The 23,978-nt window shown below is 60.6% G+C and overlaps 1 protein-coding gene across 2 annotated transcripts in view; it reads left to right on the plus strand.

The window, feature by feature from the left end:
* Positions 1–23,978, plus strand: part of KNDC1 (kinase non-catalytic C-lobe domain containing 1) — a 62,145-nt gene that overhangs the window by 14,296 nt on the left and 23,871 nt on the right. For both annotated transcript variants that reach the window (XM_046027433.1, XM_046027432.1), the window contains exons 4-17: positions 4,855–5,001; positions 5,327–5,444; positions 6,522–7,180; positions 9,208–9,322; positions 10,043–10,114; positions 10,206–10,267; positions 15,793–15,951; positions 17,850–17,951; positions 18,423–18,516; positions 18,989–19,151; positions 19,227–19,873; positions 20,176–20,320; positions 21,361–21,458; positions 22,272–22,666. In XM_046027433.1, coding sequence (XP_045883389.1) covers positions 4,855–5,001; positions 5,327–5,444; positions 6,522–7,180; positions 9,208–9,322; positions 10,043–10,114; positions 10,206–10,267; positions 15,793–15,951; positions 17,850–17,951; positions 18,423–18,516; positions 18,989–19,151; positions 19,227–19,873; positions 20,176–20,320; positions 21,361–21,458; positions 22,272–22,666 — 2,976 coding nt within the window. The remainder of the gene's footprint in view (positions 1–4,854; positions 5,002–5,326; positions 5,445–6,521; positions 7,181–9,207; positions 9,323–10,042; positions 10,115–10,205; positions 10,268–15,792; positions 15,952–17,849; positions 17,952–18,422; positions 18,517–18,988; positions 19,152–19,226; positions 19,874–20,175; positions 20,321–21,360; positions 21,459–22,271; positions 22,667–23,978) is intronic.

The raw sequence follows: 23,978 nt of genomic DNA on the forward strand, positions 1-23,978 counted from the left end.
CAGACTCTCCCTTCCAGCGGCTTAGTTAGCACTTCCGTCGTGCCGTCACCATTTCTTTTGGTTGTGAGAACACCTGGGGTCTCCTCTCGGAACAGCCCCAAAGTCCTCGTTTCCCTGTCGCTGAGCCACGCGTCCGATGCCAGGAGCTCACTCGCCTCACGGCCGCAGCTCTGGGTCCTTTCTCCAGAGCTTCCCCGTCTCCCCCAGCCCCAGCCCGTGGCAACCCGCCCTCCACTGTGTCTGTGCGTTTGGCGTTTTTAGATTCCACGCAGAAGTAGGATCAGACGGTGTTCGTCTTTCTCTGTCAGACGCGTTTCATGCAGCGTAATGCCCTCAAAGGCTTCCTTTCTCACGGCCAAATCGGATTCCCTGGTATCTCTAGACCACATTTCATTTTTTTCCCTTTAAAGGTTTTATTTATTAGAGCGAGCACACAAGCAGGGGAAGCGTCAGGCAGGGGGAGAAGCAGGCTTCCCACGGAGCAGGGAGCCCGATGCGGGACTCGATCCCAGGAGCCCAGGAGCATGACCTGAGCCGAAGGCAGAGGCTTAACCACTGACCCCCCAGACGCCCTTAGACCGCACTGCTTTACCGATGCATCCAAAGACAGGCACGGGCTGCTTCCACGTCTTGGCTTCTGTAAGTAAAGCTGCGGCGAACACGGGAGTGCACACGTCTCTGAGACCCCGATTTTACTTCCTTTGGATCCGTACCCAGAAGTGGAAGTGCCAGAGAGTACGGTCTGGGATGTCGGAGAGCCTCTGTGCCGTTTTCCACGGTGGCGGCACCAGGTCGCATTCCCCCCCGCCGTGCACAGGGGCTGCCCTTTCTCCACATCCTCGCCATTATCTCATCCTCCCATATTATCTCTCGTCTTTGTGGTAACAGCCATAGCCACAGATGTGAGGTGACTCTCCTTGTGCTTTGGGTTTGTATTTCCCTGCTGATGAGTGACGCCGAGCATCTTTTCTCATGTCTGCTTGGCCATCTGGATGTCTTCTTTCAAAAAGTGTCTCTTCAGTTCCTCTGCCCATTTTTTAATCAGATTATTTCTTCGCTCTTGAGTTGTAGGAGTTTCTTCTAAATTTTGGGTATTAACTCCCTATGAGACAGATGGTTCGCAAATACTTTCTCCCCTTCCGTAGGCTGCGTTTCATTGCACCGACGGTCTCCTCTGCCACGCGGTGCCGTTCCCCCTCACTTGTTTTTCTATTGTTGCTTCTGCTCTTGGTGTCACGTCCAAAAGGTCATTGCCAAAACCAGTGTCTTGGGGTTTTTCCCTCTGTTTTCTTCCGGGACTGCTATGGCTTGGGGTCTTACGTTACGTCCTTCATCCATTTTGAGTTAATTTTGTAAGTGGTGTGAGATAGTCCAAGTTCTTTCTTCTGCAGGTGATTGTCTAGTTTTCCCAAGACCATTTGTTGAAGAGACTGTCCTTTCTCTGGACTGTTATTGGCTCCCTCGTCAAATATTGGTTGATTGTGTAGACAGGAGATTGCTTCCGGGCTCTCAATTCTGTTCCTTTGGTCTACGTGTCTGTTTTGATTCCAGTATGGTCGCTTGGGTTACAGTAGCTTTGGAGTAGTTTGACATCAGGACGGGTGCCTTCAGCTTTGTTCTTTCTCAGGACTGCTTGGACTGTTTAGGGGTCTTTTGTGGTTCCATATGAATTTTAGGATTGTTCTATTTCTGTGAAAAATGCTTTTTTTCTGTGAAAAAAAAAAAACAAACTTCGATAGTGATTGCATCCAGTCCAGAGAGGACTTGGGGAGGTACTGATGTCGTAATGACACTAAGCCTCCCAGCCCGTGAGCACGGTGTATCCTCCCATGTGTTCGTGTTTCTTTCATTTCTTTTGCCAGCGTCTGAAACTGGTCAGTGCACAAAACTTTCACTTCCGTGGTTAAATTTGTTCCTAATTTTTTTTTGTTTTTGATACTATTGTAAATGCGATTGTTTTCTTTACTGATTTTTCCTGTATTTCATTGTTAGTGTATGGAAAGAGAGCTAACTGCTTCATGTTGCCCCCATGTCCTGCAACTTTCCTGAATCTGCTGATCTGTTCCGAGAGAGCTGTGGCAGAGTCCCTAGGGTTTTTGGACGTTGTCTGCAAATGGAGACAGTTTTACTTCTTCCCTTCCAGTGTGGGTGTTTTAATTTCTTTTTCTTGCTTGGTTGCTCTGGCTGGGACTTCCATGCTCTGTTGATAGGGGAGGGAACAACGGTCACCCTAGTCTCGTTCTGATCTTAGAGAAAAGCTCTCACCCTGTCACCACCCACTGTGATGTTGGCTGGAGGCTTGTCCCATGGGGCCTTTGTTATGTTGAGATTTTGCTCTGTTTCTTCTGTACATAATCTCTTGAGAGTTTTTATCATGAAAGGTGCTGAGTTTTGTCAAATGTTTTTTCTGCATCTGTTGAGATGATTATACGATTTTTGTCCTTCGTTCTACTACTGTAGTCATCCTGCCGACTGACTGGCAGGTCAGCTGGATCACCCGTGCAACCCAGGGATAAAATTCACGCGCCCATGGTGTACGATCCTTCTGATGTGCTCAATTCAGTTTGCTAATGTCTTCTTGAGCACTTTTCCATCTCTGCTCATCAGGATATTGCTTTGTAGTTTTCCTTTGGTTCCTTACCTGACTTTGGCATCAGGGTAATGCTGGCCTCACAAAATGAGTTTGTGAGTGTTCCCTCCTCTTCACTTTTCTAGAAGGACTCAAGAAGGATTGGTATCAATTCTTTAAATGTTTGGTAGAGTTCACTAGAGAAACCATCCGGTCCTGGCTTTTCTTTGTTGAGAGGTCTTTGATTACTGATTCAATTCCTTACGATTCATGGTCTGTTCAGACTTTCTATTTCTTCATGATTCGGTCTTTTTTTTTTTTTAAGATTTTATTTATTTATTTGACAGAGATCACAAGTATGCAGAGAGGTAGACAGAGAGGCAAGGCAGAGAGAGAGAGAGAGAGGAGGAAGCAGGCTCCCCGATGAGCAGAGAGCCCAATGTGGGGCTCGATCCCAGGACCCTGAGATCATGACCTGAGCCAAAGGCAGAGGCTTAACCCACTGAGCCACCCAGGCGCCCCCCTTCATGATTCAGTCTTGATAGGTTGTATGTTTCTAGGGGTTTATCCATTTTTTCCTAGGTTATCCAATTCGTTGGTATGCAGTTGTTATTAATCTTACGATCCTGTGTATTTTTGTGGTGTTACCTGTAACGTCTCCTCTTTCACTTCTGATCCTATTAATTGAGTCCTTTCTTTTTTCCTGGCTAGTCCAGCAGTAGGGTCCACGGCCAGGACCAAAGTCTATCTGTTTTCCCATTATCTGACACATCAGTGGACAACGTTCCCGCCAGGTCCCTCAGCACGAGGCACTGGCTCACACGGGCCCCACACAGGGGCTCTCGGCTGTGAGTGGAGGTTGAACTGCTGTTGAAGGTTAGGCTCTGAGGACATCCTGACCATCTTCACCATCTTGGTGGCCTCCTAAGTGTGTTATTATGTAAGAAGTTGATCCTTCCTAAATTCTGCATTATCGATGCAATTACAATAAAATCACAACATTTTTGGTTTATTTTGTGAATGGGAATGGGAGAATTTATATTTGTGCTTTAAAACCTGAAAAATGTGAAAATAATCCAACTTTCTAAGGGAAAAAAAGGGACAACTTATCCTCAGGATCTGAAAATACACTGTGACGCTACTGTAACTAAAATAGCACAGTCTGGACAGGACAGACACCTGGGCCAGCATCAGAGGAGGGGAGGCCTGCTGGGCCCAGGGGTCCCAGGGGTCTAGGGCAAGCCAGCAGGACCAGCAGTGGTGGAGGGCAGAATGTCCTCTAAATGCTTCCGGGGCTGTTCTCCAGTACAAGGGAGACAAACCCAGATCCTGAGCTCATGCCAGCACACTGACGAATTTCAAATGGTTTAGAGCCAGATGTATAAAAATTATCAAAAATATGGGAGGAGGGGCGCCTGGGTGGCTCCGTGGATTAGGCCGCTGCCTTCGGCTCAGGTCATGATCTCAGGGTCCTGGGATCGAGCCCCGCATCGGGCTCTCTGCTCTGCAGGGAGCCTGCTTCCTCCTCTCTCTCTGCCTGCCTCTCTGCCTACTTGTGATCTCTCTCTGTCAAATAAATAAATAAAAAAAAATCTTTAAAAAAAAAAAAAATATGGGAGGAAACAAAAGAAAGCTGTTTCTATCAACCTGGCATAGGGAAGTTCCTCCTAAGAACAGCTAAAGAAAAAAAGGTCTGATTTCACAAACTAAACGTGAGAATTTTTGAATGTCAAAAGATGCATGAACTACGTCAAAAGCTAAGTGACAAATGGAGAGAACATATGTGTGGCCCCCAGACCGGCAGTCGGATCCCGGTGCCAGGGGTGCACCCCAAACAGGAAACAGCCTGGTGGAGTGCGAGGCCCATGAGTGGGCATAAGGAGGAAAAGTTAGAACCGTGAATAGCAAAGAACAGATGCTCGGTCTCATTCATAACCAGAGAAACAGGTTTAAAAAGAGAAGCCCGCCCTTCGGGGACACGGCCACCGTCACGGGGGGGGGGGGCCTGCATCTGCACACCCTGGGTTGAGGCTGGGGTGAGCCGGAAGCCCGCGGGGCATCCACTGGTCAGTGCAGCGAGGCCTGCAGAGACCCCACACCCACGGGCGCAGGCCCCTGCCTTCGTGTCGGCACAGTCACCGTGGGGGGGAGGCCCTGCCTTGGCCGTGCTGCACGGGCTGTCAGGGGCAGGAGTCCCCCAAAGCACGTGTTCCTGGCCAGTGGAGCAGAGACCGTGGGGGAACGAGCCATGCTCCGGGGCATTGACCAGCTTTCTGGGGCCACAGGCTCACATCTACTCTCTGGGGGCCACGCTGAAGGCGGCCCTGGAGTACGGGACTGAGCCCGAGCTGGAGCCCAGGCTGAGCCAGGACCTGGAGGTGCTGCTGCGCCAGATGCAGGCGGAAGACCCCAGCGCCCGGCCCGACCTCGAGGTACACGGTCACCCTCGAGGCGAAGACCCGAGACCCCCTCTGGCCCCGGGGCCCCGCGGACACGCACACGCACGGGGCCCTCCTGCCCGCACACCTCTCCCCTCGGTCCACGGGCTCCTCTTCACCCGGGACCCGGTGGCATTGCACTCTGCTGAAGGAGGAAGCTGACCTTTAACCCTGCGTTGTCGCTGGGGGTGGGGCTTAGAACGGCCCGGTTTTCCGTAATCGCAGGACACATGGCTTTTCCGTGCCAGAAAACAGACCTGGAGGGGCGGGCTCCCGGAGGGCAGGGCTCCCTCGCTGAGCTTCCCGTGCATGTGCGCAGGGCATCATCGCGCTGTGCGAGGAGAAGATGCTCTTCACGTCCTCCTGCCGCCTGTGCCGGAGCCTCTCGGCCATCGGGAGGAGAGTGCTGTCCATCGAGTCCTTCGGGGCATTTCAAGGTGAGCACGCGTGCTCGCACACGCAGTCACACGCGCACGCGCACGCCCTCACGCTCACCGCGCCAACACCCACGCGCACACGTGTTCACACTCACTTGCTCGTAGTCCCAGGAGCATACGTGAACGTGCGAGGTCACTCACACCTACTGGTGCACTCGTACACTTGTCCACACTTGTGCACAAGCCCAGCACTGTCCCTGCACACCCGTGTTGCAGCCGCACTCACAGACGGACGCCTTCGCTCTCACTCTCCGCACACCTTGCAGACACCTGGGCCCCTGAGCTGGAGCGCAGGTCGTGCTGAGAAGGGAACAGCCCTACGCCAGTCCGTGCGGGTCTGTGAGCAGGTCGACGAGGACCCGGCCACACTGTGCCCTTCCTTCCCACTGGCCGGCACCACGCGGTGTCTGACGGACGGGAGAAGCTGCTGCTGTAGCCTCTGGGGTTTCCCCTCCCCCGTGGGGCTTTCGCACGGTCTCACGTTTAGAACAAATGTCAGTGTCTGTGCTGTGCCTGCAGCAAGGAGCCTGGAGGGCCCTCGGGGCGGCCACATGGAGCCTCTGGTGGCAGCAGGGCCCAGGGGCCTGAGGCTCAGCTCCCCTCGGGCAGAGGAGAGCAGCCCCGGGAGAAGCTGCGGGCCACAAGGAGGGGCCACGTGTCTCCAGCTGCATCCACGGAGACCACCGACGTCTGTGCGGGGGGGCGGAGGTGGGGAGGGGGGCGGCTGCAGCCTGACTCCGTGTCCTCCTTCGGGGACGTCATTCTTGTAATCGGACTAGAAAGCAAAGGCTCTTTGAACAAGCTGCTTGACGACCTTAGGAAGACCCTGGGGGGCGTGCATGCTGCGCAGGGGAGCCCGGGGGCCCCTGGAGGCTCCGTAGTCGGAATCATTTGGGTCACGCGATGGAGGAGGCAGATGAAGGTGGTTCGGGGCCAGCACCGTGGGGAGGAGTGGGAGCCCAGGAGAGCAGGGGTGGCGCCAGGTCCCTCTGGTACCAGGTGGGGTCCCTGGAGATGCCCATCCTGGGCTCTGGCCCCGGCCACCTCCCCTGCAGCAGTCACCTTGCTTTTGCCCAGATGTCACCGAGAGCGCCTGGAGCGGGAAGCCTGCCGCAGGAAGCATGGGGCCCAGGAGGCAGACGGGGGGCCAAGCCGTGGACCCAGGGAGCGTGCCCCAACGCCCTGCCCAAGAAGCCCAGGGCAGCCCGAAGCAGCCTGCTGCCCAGCCCTCCGAGCCGCTTCTGTTCGCCCCCGTGAGAAACGGAGAGCAGCTGGCCAGCCTCCTCCTGGACTCCCAGCGCCCCCCGGGGGACACGGAGCGCAGGTGCCTGCGGAAGGTGCAGACGTTCCCCAGGCTCCCGCCCGATGGCCCCGAGCCCAGCACCCTCTGCCTGACGCTGACCCCCACCAAGAACCAGCCACCCACATCCCAAGTCTTCCCTCCAAACCTCAGGAAGGCCTCTCCAGATGGGAAAAATGGCCTTTCCAATTACAAGTCAGAGCCCAATTCCAGACTGTGGCCGGGGCGGGAGCCTGAGCGGCAGCAGGGGGGACCCGGAGACGCCCGCCGAAGTGAGGACAGGGCGTCTGGGGCACTGGGCTGGAGCCCGGTGCAGCGAAGTGCCCCACCCCATTCCGAGGACCCTGGAGATGCAGTCCGAGAGCCCAGGACGTGCAGGGCTGAGGAGGGGTCCCCGGGCCGGGCTGGGGAGCCGGCTAGCGCCACAGCAGAACAGGTGGGTGATAGCGGTTCCCGCCATGTGCCGGGGGTGGGGGCCTGCACGCGTGCACACGCTCGGTCCGTGGGCTCACGTGCGGTGCTGTGTCTCCTGCACGGGGGGCGTCTCAGCTGTCACTCCTGCTCCATGGTGCACCAGTTTCGGGCGAGCTGTCTGTTTCAGAGGAAGCTCTGGACGCCGCCTGCTGTTGTCCCAGGCCAGGCCTCCCCTGCGTCCCTCCTGGAGGTGCGGCGCCCGTGAGAGCAACCCCACACCCCACGCGTTCACCGAGGGAGGCACACCCCTGCTTCGGGGTTAATGTTCTTGCCAATGGAGTGTGCGGGGAGCTGCCTCCCCCGGAGGAGGCCCGGCAGCCGCAGGCTTCCCTCTGCTGCTCTGTTCCCCGGCCCTGTGGCCAGCGGCGGCGGCGCCTTTTTGTCCTAAGTATCTTAGAGTCAGGGGCGGGCTCCTGCATGGCCCGGCTGGCGGAGCACCCTACCGTTGATTGGAGCTCAGGTCTTGATCTCAGGGTCATGGGTTCAGTCTCTGCACTGGGCCCCATACTGGGCGTGATACCTGCTCCCCACTGAGCATGGAGCCGGACGTGGGGCTCAGTCCCATGACCCTAACGTCATGCCCTGAGCCAAAATCAGCAGCCGGACGCTTGGCCGACTGTGCCACCCCGGCACCCCACACTCGAGTTAGTTTAAAACAAACGTCTATCCCGGAGATCCCCTGCACACGTGTGTCCATGCCGTAGCCCACACGGTCTCCACTGGCCTCCTGGACCCACACTGGCTTGTGTGTAGACACTGCAGCCACCGAGGCAGGAAAACCCCCACCACACCCCGGGCTGGGCTCACCTTCCCATGCCCCACAGCCTCTATGGCCTGGGACAACAGCCCACTTTTCGGACGGCCGAACTGAGGCATGGAGCAGCTGTGCACGCTGCTGGAGGGTGGGCAGCCGCTGAGGGGCAGAGCTGACCGGGAGCCCAGCTCCTTAACCACCAGGCTCCCTGCCCCAGGGCCCACCCAGACCTCGCCCCCACCCCAGGCCCAGCCTGCCGGGCATCAGGGCCCCAGGTCTCTGCTGCAGAGCTCGACCTGGTTTCCAAGCCGCTGCTGCAGCCTCCGCACGTGGCCAGGGGCGTGGGGAGGGCCGGAACGTGGGCCGCCGGCCACCGTTGCGAAGTGTGGCCACAACTAGAAGAGCAAGGCACTGCACCCCGGGCGCGAGGGGTCAAAGGTGCAGACGCTGCCCCAGGACCCTCCCTAACGCTTGTGTGTCCCGAGGGTGGTGGCTGGGGCCTTGCTCTTCCCGCAGCCTCCAAGGGGAGGACCAGCTGGTGCGTTCCTCCGGCTCCGGGGAAGCCTGTGTGTGGTGGGGACGGTGGGGGAGAGCACACGTTCTGGAAGACGGCCCGTGTCCGCCACCAAGCGTGCGGTTCAGAGGCGGCCAGTCCCAGAGCCCCGCGGCCAGCCCCCGCCTCCTCCCAGCCTCTCTCACCTCCCGGACGAAGCTCTGTCCCCGTCCACGCATCCACCCTCTGTCTCCAGGACTATGACGGCACCTGGCACCTCACGACGGCGCCGGCTCTCACTCAGCGTCGGGCCTCTGGGGCCCGCGGGAGCAGGTGCCGGCCCGTCCCTCCTCTCAAGGCTGCGGGACACGCGTCCCCTCCTCCCTTCGTCCGTGCTGGGCGCCCGTGTCCCTGCCCCCCGTGGCTGCCGTGACCCACGCTGCTATGAATACGGGGGTGCAGACACCTGTTGGAGTCCCTGCTCTCGGCCCTGGGGGTGCGCGCCCGCAGGTGGCATCACGTGGTCATCGGGTGCTTCTCTGTTCAGCTCCTGAGGGTCCACACCTTCTGGCCAGGCACCTGGATTCGCAGCCCCTGTTGTGTCCACGCGGGGACGTTGCTCCCCACAGGGCCAGGCGTGGGCCGCGTGGGAGGCACACCCCCTCATTCAAAGTGGTTCCCGCCCTGCCGCTCTGCCAGCGGGCCGGGACCACTCTTGCTCGGATGCGACTTCTCCCCCCAGGTCGTCTCCCTGAGGAAGCTCCTGTTCCAGCTGGGCCGGCCCCTCACCGAGTGCGAGCTCTGGGCTCTGTCGCACGCCTGTCTCACTGCTCTGCGCACTCGCCGCGAGCACCCAGGTGCTGGTTTGTCCTGTGGGTCCATGCTCGCCCCCCTCCGTGCGTCCCAGGGCATCACACGGCCTCTGTCAGGCACATGTGGGCCCCAGGGACAGCCTGGAGCCAGGTGGTTGGGAGCCCACAGTGTCCCGGAGGTGCTGGCTCTGGTCTTAGGACCAAAGGGGTCTGGGGGCCACAGGGGACAGGTGCATGGAAGTTGGGCCTTGAGGCCAACGACCCTGCTGTCAGGTGGGAGCTGTGTGGACGGCCACTCCCCTCAGCAGGGCGACGTTGTCCCCAAGGAGGCAGAAGTGGCCAGGGGAAGAGGGCATTTCAGACACTACCCTGGTTTGCAGCTTGCTGGACAGTGTGACAGGCTCACGGCCCTCGATGGGAACACGTCGTGGGGACGGACAATGAGGGCTGCCCCCCAGTCCCACGACCCCCGGGCCGTTTGGGGCACAGCCTCCTCTGGGACCCCTCAGAGGGGCCGCACTCGGGGCTGGGCTGGGACCCTCCATGCCCCCTCCTCTTCCCTCCTCTCCTTTCCATTTCCAACTTGATGTGCAGGGAGCGGCCCTGAGGCAGCTCTGGTGGGCAGGAGGGGTGTTGCCCCCAATGCCCCGTTCCTGGCCATGTGCTGGGGTGGGGGGCGGCGCAGAGGGGCGGGCGGCCGCACCCCAGCCTGCCTCTGCGGCTTCCCGGGAGAGCGGCCGCCCTGACCCTCCCCTTCCCTCACAGCCTACCTGTGCCTGGACTCCGTGCTGGTGGCCGAGGACGGGGCCGTGCTCTTCAGCCCAGCCCCTGCCAACGGTGCGTACACAGGGTCGCCCCAGGAGCTGGGCTCTGCCGCGGACACCCAAGGCTGGAAAGAGAACTCAGAACCGGGGCTTTTCTCTCTTAGGCACTTACGACACGTTCTTTCTGGCTCCTGAGGTTGCAGAGCAAGAACTGGTGACCGAGAAGGCAAGCGGGCGCCCCCCCGTCCCTCCCTGCCCCCATAGCCCCCGCGGTACCCCCCTCTGCCCAGAGCCGGGGGTGGGGGCGAGGCGCGGCCCAGCACGGGCACAGGAGAGGCAGGGCCCTCCCGCAGCGCAGCCGGCACATCCAGAGCCTGGCTCTCCTGGCCGGGGTGGCCTCCGCCTAGCCAGTGCCTCCCCAGGGTGAGAGGGCCATGGCTCTGGGGGTGTCACCCCCAGATGGGCGGGACTTGGACATGGACAGTTCGGGGCCGAATGTGCTGGCTTGAGAGAGCCGAGGGCTGCCCGGTCAGCAGTGTTGACGAGGCACGGGCTGCACGGAGCCATCGTCCAGAATTAAACTGTGCCAACTTGGGGGCACCTGGCTACCTCAGTCAGTGCAGCTCTTGATCTCAGGGTCATGAGTGCAAGCCCACACTGGGCATAGAGCTTACTTTAAAAAATAACAATAAGATAAAAAATCAAATTGTACGAACTAAAAATTAGGTAAAATATTCGAAACGGAGGTGGAACTCCACTTCCCTACTCACCCAAGTGCATCGAGACGCCGCACGTCCCTGACCCAAGAATGAGAAGTCTGAGGGTAGAGAGCAAAAGGCAGCCTGGCCGGGGCCTCAAGCCTGAGGGAGGCACAGTGGTGAGGGCCCTGCTCCCTCTCTCTGCCTCATACATGGGGACAGAAGCCACACTCTCAAGCCAGAGGCCACGGCAAGGGAAGGGGTGGGCCCATGCATGCCAGCAAAGACCCCAACCGGGTGGTTCCAGAGAAGGCTGAGGGTCCCCACCAGCCTGTAATGGGCCCCCTGCCCGTGAAGCCAGTGGAGACTATGTGGTCACCATGGGGTCACACCCCCACCCCTGGCAGAAGCAAACGCCCCTCCCAGCCTGGTGTGGTCAGGGGAGGCCTTGCGGAGAGCTGGGACTCTGACCATCACCCAGCAGCAACAAGGCCAGCCCCGCCTCATGCTGGGACAGGAGGTAGGTGAGGAGCAGAAAGGACGCAGTCCTCCCCCTCCCGGCCAGAGGCGCATCGCTGGAGGCCCAGTGGAGGTCTGGTCTCCCACGCCCCGCAGCAGTGAGGAGGAGCCCTCTCCGCAGGTGTCCGGACCCTGAACTCGGCCACCACCTGGCGATGATGAGATGCTGTCCGAGAAAGCCAGGTAAAAATCACAACATGAAAATGTCCAGGTTTCAAAAAAGCCACTTGCCATACCAAGAACCAGGGAGACTTCAAACCGAATGAAAAAAGGACGATCAACAGATGCATTGACCCTGTGGGACACAGCCATGGCGGGGCTAAGAGGGAAATTCATAGCACTAAATGCATATGCGTGAGAAAAGAGGTGAAAGTTCAAGTCCATGATCTAAGCTACCACCTCGGGGACCTACGAAAAGAAGAGCAACATAGACCCAAAGCAGAAGGAACTTCATGAAGATGAGAGCGGAAATCAACGAAAATGGGTAACAACAGAGAAAACCAGTGAAGAGCTGGTTCCTAGAAAAGACCAATAAAAGTTTAAAACTTCCAGCAAAATGGACAAAGCAAAAAAAAAAAAAAAAAAGAAAGAAAAGAAGAGGAAGAAGGAGAAAAAGACACAAGATACCATTATCAGGAATGACACGGGATACCCTACAAACCGTTTAGACATCAAAAGAATAATGGAGGGCTACAGACAACTCTACACACATAAATTTGACAACTTAGATGAAATGGACCAATTCTTCAGGAAACATAAACTACCACAACTCACCCAATATGAAACAGATCTTTGAATAGCCCCTGACTGTTGAGGAAATGGAATTTGTAATTTTAAAACTCTACAAAAGTACATCTCTTGGTCCAGAATTTCACTGGAGAATCCTACTCAACATTTAAAGAAAAGTTCATGTCACTTCTACGCCATCTTTTCCAGAAGACAGAGAACACTTCCCTGTCGGCTTTATTACGCCAATATATTTCCTGTCAATGTATACTGATAAGTAGAGGCTTATATACACCAACATCCCTCACGAATATCAGCACAAAAGCCCTTACCAAAATATGCAAATAGAATTCAACAATATATAAAAACTATGCACCGTAACACAGTGGACGTTATTCTAGGGATACGAGGCTGGTTTCGTATTTGAAAATCAACCATCCAGCATATTAACCAGGTAAAAAAGAAAAACCCCATAATCACATTAGTTGATACAGAAAAACCATTTGGCAAAATTCAACACGCATTCACAGTAAAAAACTTTTATAGAAAAATACAAACAGAAGAAACTTGCTCAACTTAATAAAGAGATCTACACACGCACGCACGCACACACACACGCACACCCCGTCGCTAACATCATACCAAGTGGGAGAAGACTCAATGCTTCCCCCAGGACTGGGGACAAGGCAGGACGTGCAGTCACTGCTGGGGACAAGGCAGGACTGGTGCTCCGCATGGTGCGGACGTTCTCGCCGCAGTAACGCAAGAGCAGCATAAAGACCAAGAAGAAATGACATAACCGTCTTTGTAGAAACTTCCAAGGAAGCCCATGGGGTTAAGAAGTGAGTTCTGAAGGTCCCAGGGTATAAGATAAACATTCAAAAATCCATTATATTTCTGCATGTTAGCAATGACCTTACAGACACCAAATTTAAAATACACCCCCCCAAATACAGTGCGCTCGCTCTCAGCATTAGCACCGTCTGGGAAGCCTCCACGCCATGAACGCAGCGGAGGAAGGAGCGAGGCGCAGGCTGAAGCGGAAAAGGAGGAAGACGGGGCAGAGGTCCAAGCAGAGCCCCCGCTTGCGCACCCGTGAAGCCTCAGGCACAGACGCTAGGAAAGCCGGAGTCCGGGGACGCTGGCGCAGACGGTTGCTTTCTAGAACCCGTTTCAGGAGATCTGAAACCTCCCTCGCCATCTGATCTCAGCAATCACTTTTGAGAGACCAGCCTCGTTCATACCAACATGGTTCCTTTTGGTCCTTTGCCCTGGACCTGTGACTTTCGGGACTAAGTCTGTTCTCAGCTGTGGCCGAGTGTGACGTGTACGATAGATCGTCTCTTCTGTTGTCTTAGCTGAAGAAAAAAATTTAAATAAATACTAGTTTGAATGTAATTAAAATATAAAATGTAAAATTAAAGTAAACATACCATGACTCAAAAAAAGGAAGTACTTACATTCAGATCTACCAAGCACGCACCGGACTGAACGTGCTGCGAACCGCAAAATCCCGATGAAAGAAATGAAACAACGTCGCAGAGAGAAAGGCCAAGAGTTCTGAGACGCGACGCCAAAAGCAGTGTGCATACATTTTCCACAAAAGGAAAAGTGGGCAGGATGAACTTCATCAAAATCAAAAACTGACCGCGTGGGCTTATCCCACGTGCGGAGGACTGACTCAGCAACGGGAAGGCATTAGTCTGGAACGTCGCGTCAGTCGGCTGCAGAAGACAAACCGTGTTGATGTCAATAGAGGAGCCCCTGGGAGGGATCGATCTGGCAGTAACTTCTGGGCGCAAGAGCACGTTCTGTGAAAGAGAAAGTCGATGTGTGTCTCCATGACAACCTCAAACTTTAAGAGCGAGAAGACTGGCCGCAGACTGGCAGGAAACATTAGGAAAACACACCTCTGATAAAGCATCTATATCCCAAACATACAAAGATCTCTTAAAAGTCAGCAATAAAAAAACCAAATTAATTTTTTTTAAAGATTTTACTTATTTGACAGAGATCACAAGCAGGCAGAGAGGCAGGCAGAGAGAGAGGAGGAAGCAGGCTCCCCGCTGAGAAGACAGCCCTTTGCGGGGCTCGAGCCACTCAGGCGTCCCACCAAATTAATTTAAAAACCAATCCAGTTAAAAAGTGGGCAAAGGGCCTGCAGAGACCCTCGCCAACGACGTGATATGGCAAACGAGATGAAAGCCGCCGACGGCACGGGGCCCTCAGGAATCGCCCACTAAAACAAGGAGACAGCACTCTGCGCCCATGAAAGCGGCTAGCACCCCAAACACTGCCCACGCCAGAGGCCAGCGAGGATGCGGAACAGGAGCCCCCGGGCACCGCTGCTGAGCACGGGAAAGGACGCGGCCCTTCTGGCAGTTTCGTCAGAAAGTGAACACGTACCTGCCTTAAAGCCCAGGAACCACATCCCCAGGCCCCTGTCCCGGGGAAACCATGTCCCCAGGCGCCCGTCCCAGGGGAACCGTGTTCAGAAGAGCCCCAAACAGGACACAGTCCGGATGCGTGAGTGGTTAAGCGTGCGAGGGTCCGTTTGCACCGTGGAACGCCGCTGAGCAGTCTAAGCAACGGAGCGTTGACCGGGCAGTGACCTGGGTGCGTCTCCGTAGGGTTATGCTGACAGCAAGACGCCAACCCCAAAGGTCACACTGTATGATTCCATTTATGTGAAAGGGCACGACGCCAGAAACGGGCGACAGGTCCGTGGTTGCCAGCGACTGAGAACACGTGTTGGGGCACCCGGACGCCTCCCGACGACCGAATGCTCTGGATCCTGGTGGGGTCAGCCTGTCATCCGGGCGGGGCCGCTGCCCTGCAGTTTGGCAAGACGTTACCTTTGTGGGGACCTGGGTCCAGGACACCAGGGTCTCGGTCTCATTTCTTTCAAGTGTACGTGAATCTACAATGACCTCAAAATAAAGGGTTAAGTGTTCTTAGAAGGTCAGTAAACATCTACAGCTAACAATTTCCTCGTGTGTGACTTTGCTGCGTGGGGACCTCCTGGCCGTGGGAGGCCCCCTGCCCCAGGCGCCCGCACCACCCGGCGGCTCGGCGGCGTCCTGCGGAGCGTCCAACCGCAGAGACGGGTGTGCGTGGCCACCAGCGCCGCTTGCAGTTCTGTGCACTGTGCCGACCTGACGGAGGAGGTGTTCACGGTGTGACGGAGCGCACAGGCCTGTTGTGTCCACGGGGCCGAGCCTCCCGCCGCCCGCTCACCGGGCCCTCCGCGTCGCGCCATCTGGCCGTGGAGTGAAACGAGAACACCGACCAGCGGCGTGTGGCTCCCACTTGTCTGTCGCAGGCGGATTTCGGATCCAAGAGCCGAGGAGAATCCGAGAGCACGTCAGGGACGGTCCCGGGCTCTCCCCAGGAGGGTGACACCTTTCTGGAGCCGTGTGCCCATCCTTCCCCCGGGGACGTGGAGGATGACCGGGAGGCGTAGAGGTGGCTGGTCTTGTTCAGAGCCTGCGGTCTACCACTGAGCAGCACCCACAGCTTCGGGGGACCCTGGCCTCAGACCCCCGAGCTGCGACCCCCGCCTGCCCGAGGACCGTGGGAGTGGGCACACATGTCAGTGTGAAGACCCTCGGGGTTTGGTAAACACGCAGGTCCCCAGGCCACGCTCCTGCGGGATCTGCCTCGGGGTCTTGCCAGGGCCTCCAAGCTCCAAGGAGGTGCACGGGGGGGGTCTCCCAGGGGCGGCTGTCCTACTCATGCCGCGGGCACCCCTGGGGGAGCCCAGGATCAGGATGTGCCGCTGAGCAGGGCTGGGCTTCTCTCCACCCAGGCCTCTGTGTACGGTGTGGCTGCGGTCCTGTGGACGGCGGCCAAGTTCAGCGTCCCCCAAAACCACAAGCTGGCCCTGCCACGCAGGCTGAAGACCTTCCTCTTGGACATGGCCAGGCGCAGTGCCCAGGAGCGGCCACACACGGCTGAGGCCATCAAGGTAAGCACACCGTAGCTGGGACCACCACTCACCGTCCAGGGCCCGGGCGGGGACCGAGCAGCCAGGTTCCTGTTCCCGGGAAAAGTGGGCATGGGACAGGGCGGGCCACGGGTTTCATTTGTGGACAGGTGGTGGACAGTGTCTGCTGCTCGTGGCCCTGGCATGCCCCTCCCAGACCAGCCGGTTGCCTCCAGTGTGTTCGTCCGGCCGGAGTGGGCAGGGGGTGTCCTGGGGACCAGCCTGACCCATGTCCCTTTGCCCTGCCAGCAGGGAGCAGAATTCCCCCAGCAACCCAACTCCCTCGTCTCCCCCTCAGGGGAGCCTCCCCTTCCCTGACCCTCCCAAGACTGCCCCCATCTGCCAAGAGCTGAACAAGTACGGGGGTTCCCGTGAGTGTTTCAGTGACCAAGAGGCCCCGGGAAGGCCACCCCCCGGAGGGAGAAGCCCCTCGCGGCCTTCTCTGCCGCCGACGCTCTGGGCCTCTCTGGCCTGCCCGGCCAAGGAAGGGTGAGGTCTCATGTCATGGAGAAACACAGCAGATGTCTGCTACAATGCTGAGACAGTTCACTCAGATGGGTGGACGGATGGATGGACGGACAGATGGACGGACGGCAGGGGAAGGAGCTTCACTCCACTCCAGATCTGCACGGAGGCGGCCGGGCGTGTTCAGGGAGGATGAGGGGCCTGGGAGCGGAAGCAGCCGTGTCCGCCGTCCCCAGACACCGGGAGCCAGGCCCAGCCTTCCTGAGGATCGAGGTTCTGAGCAGCAGGTCCAGGTCCTGGGCTGTGAGGGACACAGACGCCTCTAGGATGGGAAAGAGTTCACAGTCGGGACCTCTGGCAGTAAACGCTTTGGGGAGAGGTCACAGCCTCTGCCCAGCGTCGGCTGGAGCAAACTGAGCTTTTCCAGACAGGAACCCCGGGGGCTCCGGGCCCCCCACGCCGTGCTAGGCTGGGCAGCCTCCGTGCAGAGCCTGGATGGGGCCGTTCTCTGCGGAGAGTTTTCTGGGCTTCTCGCCCGCGGTTAGGAGATGATATAGGTGGGGGGGGGGGCATGCATGGTGGCTGAAGGAAAGAATCTTTATCTTCGCATTCAGGACCATCCATAACCCCAGTGAAACATACAGATTCTCCTCAGTGACACTGTCCCCAAATGCCAGAAAGTCTGAGTTGGCAGAGGGTCAGTGCGCAGGGTCAGCTCCATGCTCCGGTCCGGCCCTCACCCCAGAGCCGTCCAGGGCCCACGTCCACCGAGCGTGGGCCTCGAACCCGCTTCCGCCCCGCGCAGGCTCTGGGGCCACACCACAGGCACCGTGCAGGCCCCCACTGCCCTGTCGTCAAGGTCCCAGAGGACTTGGGCTTGTCTGGGTCAAAATGCAGCTAATCGTAATCGCCTGTAGATTTTCTCTCGTGCCTGTTTGTTGGGGTGCGGGGGTGCCGTCGTGTCTGTGCGTGCGGGAGCTGACTCGCTCCACCCTCCTTCTGCTACGGTCTTAGCGCCTCCCTTCCTCAGAGCTCTGAGAGGGGCCGGCTGGAAAAGGTCATGTGCCCTCGTGCCCCTCATGCCCAGCACTGCGGTAGCCCCTCCCCCGGAGCCTGCCCCTCGCCCTCACCCTCCCTGTGGATGGCTGTCAGCGGGCAGCGGCCCCAGGGAGGGCTGTGGCCATTTCTGTCGGTCTTTATTCCTTCCACCCGGGGCTGCTGGATTTCACCCCAGGCTGCCCGAGGCTGGGCCTGCTCAGCTCTCCCCGGGGGGGCCCCGTGGGGTCCCCCTGTACAGGAAGCCCGCCGGCCACCGTGTGCTCTCTGAAGGCCCCTCCGCGCTTGGAGGGACGTGGGTCCGCTGCCCGGCCTGCAGCGTCTCAGGGCGCCTGTTCACGGGCTCGTCCGTCTTACAGATCTGTGGCGCCTACCTCCGCCAGCGGGGCATGGACAGCAGGAGGATTTTAGCCCGCCTGAGGGCGTCCACCTGCGAGGCCGGACGGGGACTTCCAGAGCAGGTGAAGACCCCGCAGTCTGCGCTGGGGGCCCCTTGCATTTTGCTGTTTACTGTCCCTGTGGAGTGAGCTGAGGTCATAGCTTCTCCTGCGCTCTCAGAGCAGCTCCTGGGGCAGCCCCACGGCCCACCCTCTCTGCGGCCGTGGGGGGTGGGAGGCGTGTCCTGCAGGACGACCCTCAGGTGGCCGGCACGCTTGGTCAAGGTGCCTGCAGCCTCCTGAGCTGACCCGGCGGGGCCCTGGGAGGGCAGACAGGCTCTCCGGAGAAACCCAGGGGTCCCCGTCAGTGCCGAAGTCCTCCCAGGCCCTAGAAACCTACGGAAACCTTGTTGAAGTGGGAAACGGCATCCCCAGAGCCCAGCGGTGGGAGTCACGTGGGCTGTGGGCCCCACTGAAGGGTCAGAGAGCGTCTAGTCTGCCCTGCCGGCCCCTGGTGTCACCTTGACTGGGACCATCCGTGGGCTTCTGCCTCAGCTGGACCAGGAGGAAGAGACCATCGGCCTCCAGAACGCTCCCCCGGTGGTCGAACTGAGCCCCAGCACAACACCCGCTTCTGGGCCCAGCTCAGGTGGGTCACCAGGGCCCAAACTCTCCTGCCCCCCGTGCCACTTCCGCCCCCGCAGCTGACCCCCAGCCCTGAGAGGGCACCCACGGGCAGGCACCACGGGGCCCCAGAGCAAGGTGCCCAGAACCTCACGGCCGTCATGCTGTTCACTCACATCCTGTTTCCACGGCCGGCATGCTCCCAGGTCGCCAGCCCCCAGAGCAGGCCGTGTGGCCGCGCATCCCTCCACTCTCTTCCCATGTGCACGCACACACCGTGCTGACCGCTTCCTGTCCTGTCCGGGTGGGGACGCCAGCCTGCAGCAGGAGGAAGTCCCCTTGTCCTGTCTGTGGCCTTCTTGTCCCTCCCACCCTCCGCCACACGGCCCTTCCCCCGGCTCCTTCACCCTTGACCCTGAGGTCCCCTGGGGTGGGGAGAAGCCACCACAGCTCTGGGGCGTCCGCACCGCCTGCCCTCACGCCAGGTCTGTCCCCAGGCTTTGCTGGGGTCAACCGCGACCCCAGGCTGGTGGCCGTGCAGGGGCCTGTGCCCATGCAGCCCCCCGGCACCGAAGGGGCCACGTTGCTGCCAACCGCCTTCACCGCCACGGCCGCACACTTCAGGCCCATCGTGCTGGCCCCAGATGCAGCGGACGCCAGGTGAGCACCCCGACCCGGGGCTGGCGGGGTCCCCGAGCCCTCCCTGAGTGCTCTCTCCTCTCTCTGTGCGCTCAGGGACAGGGAGGGCGAGGGCCGGCCGGCTCCCGAGGCCCCCAGAGCTGCCAGCTGCAAGATGCCCGACCAGCCGGCACCGGGCGCTGGACCACAGGGAGCAGCCCCAGAACCTCTCGGAGAGCCCGTGCCAGGAGACAAGGCCCAGGGGATCCCCTGCGTCCCAGCCCCTGGCCCGGAGGGGGCGTCCCCCGTGGCTCCCGAGTCTTCTGCGGCTGTCCCACTCCTGAAGGCACGGGCTCCCCCCATGGAGGAAGGGCTGGACCGATCAGTCCCACCCGGATGCCCAGGGTCCAGTGTGACCCGCCGTGACCCGAGTCACCCAGCCAAGCCACCCAGGAGCAAGGCCACTAAGGGCGCAGGCCAGGAGCCTGAGGGTCCATCATCAGCTCCATGGGACCCGTCCCTGGCCAAGGCGAGTCCAGACAGCCCCAAAGGCACCTCTGTCCCAGAGCAGAATGACCAGGCCACAGACAGTCACCCCGAGCGGCCCCTGCCAGCAGACCGCAAGCTCGGTGTGTCCAGTGTGGACGCCTCGCCCCTCCCGAAGAGGACAGCCTGCCCGTCGCTGCAGGAGGCCACACGCCTCATCCAGGAGGAGTTTGCCTTCGACGGCTACTTGGACAACGGACTGGAAGCGCTGATCATGGGTATCGTGGCGGCGGGCCCACGGGGTTCCCCAGACGAGCCCCAGGACCAGGGAGAGGCCGTGGGGGGACACGGTGCCCCGGGGGGGGCCAGCGTGTAGGGCAGCTGGGGCCCCCACTCGTCCGTCTGCATGAAGAGTTCGGGGGCAGAGCGCGCCCCGGGGTGTGTCTAGCGGCAGAGCCTCAGGCAGGAAGAGGGTCTCAGAGCCGGTCCCCCCCCCGGGGGTCCCCCCCGCAGCTGTGGCGAGCAGAGAACCCGGAGATGCGCCCCACATGGTGACTGCCGCTGCCATTTTGCAAACCAGGTGAATACATTTACGCCTTGAAAGACCTCACCTACGCCACCTTCTGCGGGGCCATATCAGAGAAGTTCTGTGACCTCTACTGGGGGGAGAAGTTGCTGCAGAGTCTTTTCAAAGTGGTGAACGGGAGGACGTCACCCTCTGAGAAGTGAGTCCCCCTCCTCAGGCCCCAGGCTTCCCCACCCTGGGGTCCCCTGCCCGCAGGACGGCCCTGTTTCTGCCCCCTCGGGCCCACCGCTGTGTTCCCCACGTCCTCCTGTCCCCTGAAGTCCAGCTCCCCTGGCTGGCCGGCCACACGGGTCCCTCTCGCTTGTCCTGAAGCCCTCCCTGACCCCCAGCTTTCCCTCTGGGCATCGGGCTCCGTCGGGCAGGAGAGGACTGTGGGCTCCCGGGGCAGGAAGCACGTCCCTGCTCAGGTACCTGCTGGAGGAGGTCACGTGACCGGGAGCCCAGCGGGCAGGAGGCCCCACAGGCAACAGCCTCTGCCCCCACCCCTCATCCAGGTGGGCACTGCATGTCAGCTCCCCTCCTGATGGTAGACGGGGGTGGTGGCCGCTGGACGACCAGTCCCTTCACAGACCGTGCCCCAGGCTCCTCTGTCGTGGACTGTGGACGGCCACGTGGGGGGAGGTGGCCCCGAGGGCTGGGACCATGCCTGGACCCTAGTGCCGTGACACCCCGTCCCTGAGCTCCAGGCACACCCACAGCCCCGTCTGCCTCCAGGGGCCCCACCAGGCAGGTAGGACGGGGGTCCCTTAGCATTTGCCGTGGTTGCTGGGGGGCACCTTGCCGCACTCCCCACCCGGGCGAACGGGTCCACAGAGCACTGAGATGAGCGCCCCTCCCCTGCACTTTGCTTTTGGGGCGGGGAGAAGGGCCGTCCAGGGACCTCCCGACATGAATGCCCAGAAAGCCCTGTGCCCGTTGTCAGGCCCCCTTAACCGCCACGGAAAGAGGGGTCTTGTGCCATCCTGTGGCCTGGGGAAGCTCGCATGGGACGGGACGCCCCTGTCAAATGGTGTGCGTCCGGGGTGCCGGCACGGGGTCACGGACAGGGCCCCACCCCGGCCTCCGCAGCTTCTCCTCATCCGCCTAAAGCTTCCTGCTGGAAGGCAGAGCGGGGAAGCCACTGTGCCGTGGGGAGGGCGGGGGCCGTGGGGCCTGCAGCGTCCTTCCTTCTGGTGACAGTGCCGCGGAGGAGGCTGGCGCAGAGCCCGAGGGCAGCGCGGCGGGCGCCCCGAGAGGCTGCTCGCTGTCCAGCAAGAAGCCATCGCCGCACGGAGCGGGTAAGAGCCCTGGGCTCGGGGGCAAGAACGCTCCGCTTTCGGGAGAGGCTCCCCCGGCCCTGGGGCTCCCCGTGCCCCTTCAGAGGCCCCAGAGCCGAGCTCGTCCTCCCCAGAGGCTCTGTCCTAGGAAGCGGGTTCTCCCAGGCCAGAAGGTGGGCGGCAAGCGGGAGCCCAGTGGACGGGGGTCTGGGAGGGCCCTTCTCCCTGGAGCCACCGGTGACAGCTTGGCGGTGGGTAGAGCTTCACAGCTTTCCCCGAAACGTGGCCCGTTTTAAGACTCTGAGGTTTACTTCCTGGAACAGTAGCGCAGGGCTCCGAGGTAACAAAAGTCTATAACGTCACGAAATCCAGTCTGAACGGGACAAAGCTTTGGGAATCAGGCTGCATCACACGTAGGACAGCCCTTGCAGCGGGCGGCGAGGACAGGCCCCTTGCCCCACCCTTTCTACCGTGTGCACCCAGGAAGGCCAAGAGCAAAGGGACTGTGCCCAGGAAGCCCCTCGGCCCCTCTGCCCCTCGCTCCAGCCTTGTTCGCGCCCATCTCCGCACAAGCAGCCCTGGGGTGTCCTCTCCAGACTCCGGCCCTGCGGGATGACCTGTGTTTGGGAGGGGATCCAAGGGGCCCTCCTGGGAAGCAGGACCACCGCCCTGAATCCACAGGACCCTGCTGGCCCCTAGAGCAACAGAGGGGCCCCCGGCCGTCTCGAGGGGCCTCCTGTCCCCGACTCAGCACGAGCGGCCTCTGTAATCAATGGGGGACGGACTGTGCCCCACGAGCCACAGTTCCGAGCGGAGCCCTCCTCTCCCGCGCAGGGAAGGAGAAACTGGCCACGGCGCGCGTCAGCCGAGCTCCCTGCCCGTCCCCTTCGCTGTCCGATGTGGACGCAGACGAGCTCTCACGGGGTAACTTCGAGGTGGGATTCCGGCCTCAGAAGTCAGTCAGAGGCGAGCGGGAACAGCCGCCGGAGGCCGGAGAGCACGGGCCGCAGGGTGGGGACCCGAGCCCCGAGGTAGTGGCCCGGCTGGCCAGGCCCAAGGAGGGGGGCCTGGCTGCGCACCCCGGCCCGGCCGAGCACCAGAGCTGCAGCCCCGGCTGGTGCAGCGCCTTCTACGAGGCGGACTGCTTCGGCGCCGACGTCCACAGCTACGTGAAGGCGCTGGCGACACAGAAAGCAGGTGCGGCCCCCGACGCGGACGCCCAGAGCCTGGTGAGTCCCGGGCTACCGCCCGCTGCGGTGCGGCCAGGGGAGGGGTTGCTGTGGCCGCAGAGGCACCCGGGGCAGCGGGTCCCGCGTCGCAGCAGCGGGAGCTCCCGGTCACTCAGGCAGGGGGGGGGGGGCAGAGAACTACCCCCCGCCCCCGACCCCTGCACACTCATCTGGGCGCTCTCCCTGTGCGTCTTCCCGGGGCACTGTTGTGCTCATCTGTGTGTGTCCTGCACATCAGGGGTGGCCGTTCTCTGTCTCGGCTGGGCACATGGGCAGCCGTGACGGTTGCAGGAGGTCTCCTTGTGCTGGCCATCACGGCTGGCTGCGGGCCGTGTCTCTGGGGGGGCAGGCAGGCCGAGCGCCTCGTCCCGGGAGGCCTCCTGTTCCTCAGGCGGCAGCACTGAGACAAGACGACACCGTCCGAGCCTTGCCCGTGGCTGTCCGTTCAGGCTGGACCCGGAGTCCGTCTGGCCTGGGCTTCTCTGGGGGGCAGCGTCCCTCCTGCACCGTCCCAGCCAGGGCGGTCTGCATGGCTCCCTGGTCAGCAGGGTGAGAGGAGCCCACAAATCTGAGGTTGGCCAGGCCAGGCAGGCCCTAGGTGAGGGTCGCCCACAGAGCTCCGGGCCTCTGGTCACTGCGCCGGCCACTGGGCACCGACCCCCACACCCAGTGGCTCTGACCAGGGCTGCAGGCCTCACTCCCAAGTGACCAAGAGCCCGTGGACCCGGGACCTGGGCTGCAGCCTTTCCCTGTGACCAGGAGCTCCCACCTGGGCCTCGTTGCACGAGGCCTGACCTTCCAGGAGAGCCGGCGGGAAGGACCGCCTCGGCTCACACGTTCTGCTCCCGCCGTCTCTGCGTGGCCTGTGCGACTCACTTCCTCCGGCCTCCAAGCCTCCAAGCGAAGCCGCAGGAACACCATGTCTCCCTGGCCCTGACCTGCCCCCATCTGGACCTTCCCCGGGGCTCCCCTTTGTTCACCTCCTGCTACTGCCTCAATGTTGCGCTGCTGCTCAGTTGCACGCGGGACAGAGAGCAGGGCCCCGGCCCCGGCCTGCACACGTGACGGTGGGGCCATGCCCCGTGGCCTCACCCTGCTCCTCCGGGCTTCGTGCTGTGGTCCCCTGCAGGAGCCATCGCGGGTGCCGGACTTCGGGGCCTGGTGGGGGCCTCCCTGGGGGCCTTGGCAGGGAGGGTGGCCCCCACGTAGGGCGTCAGGGCAGGGAGTGCAGAGTCCGACCACACGGCAGCTCTGTGCCACAGCAGCAGAGTCTGGGGCTCCCAGCCCCTGGCCGTCCCCTCGCCTGCCCTCA

This window comes from Meles meles, chromosome 13, assembly GCF_922984935.1.
Source record: "Meles meles chromosome 13, mMelMel3.1 paternal haplotype, whole genome shotgun sequence".
Classification (NCBI taxonomy): domain Eukaryota; kingdom Metazoa; phylum Chordata; class Mammalia; order Carnivora; family Mustelidae; genus Meles; species Meles meles.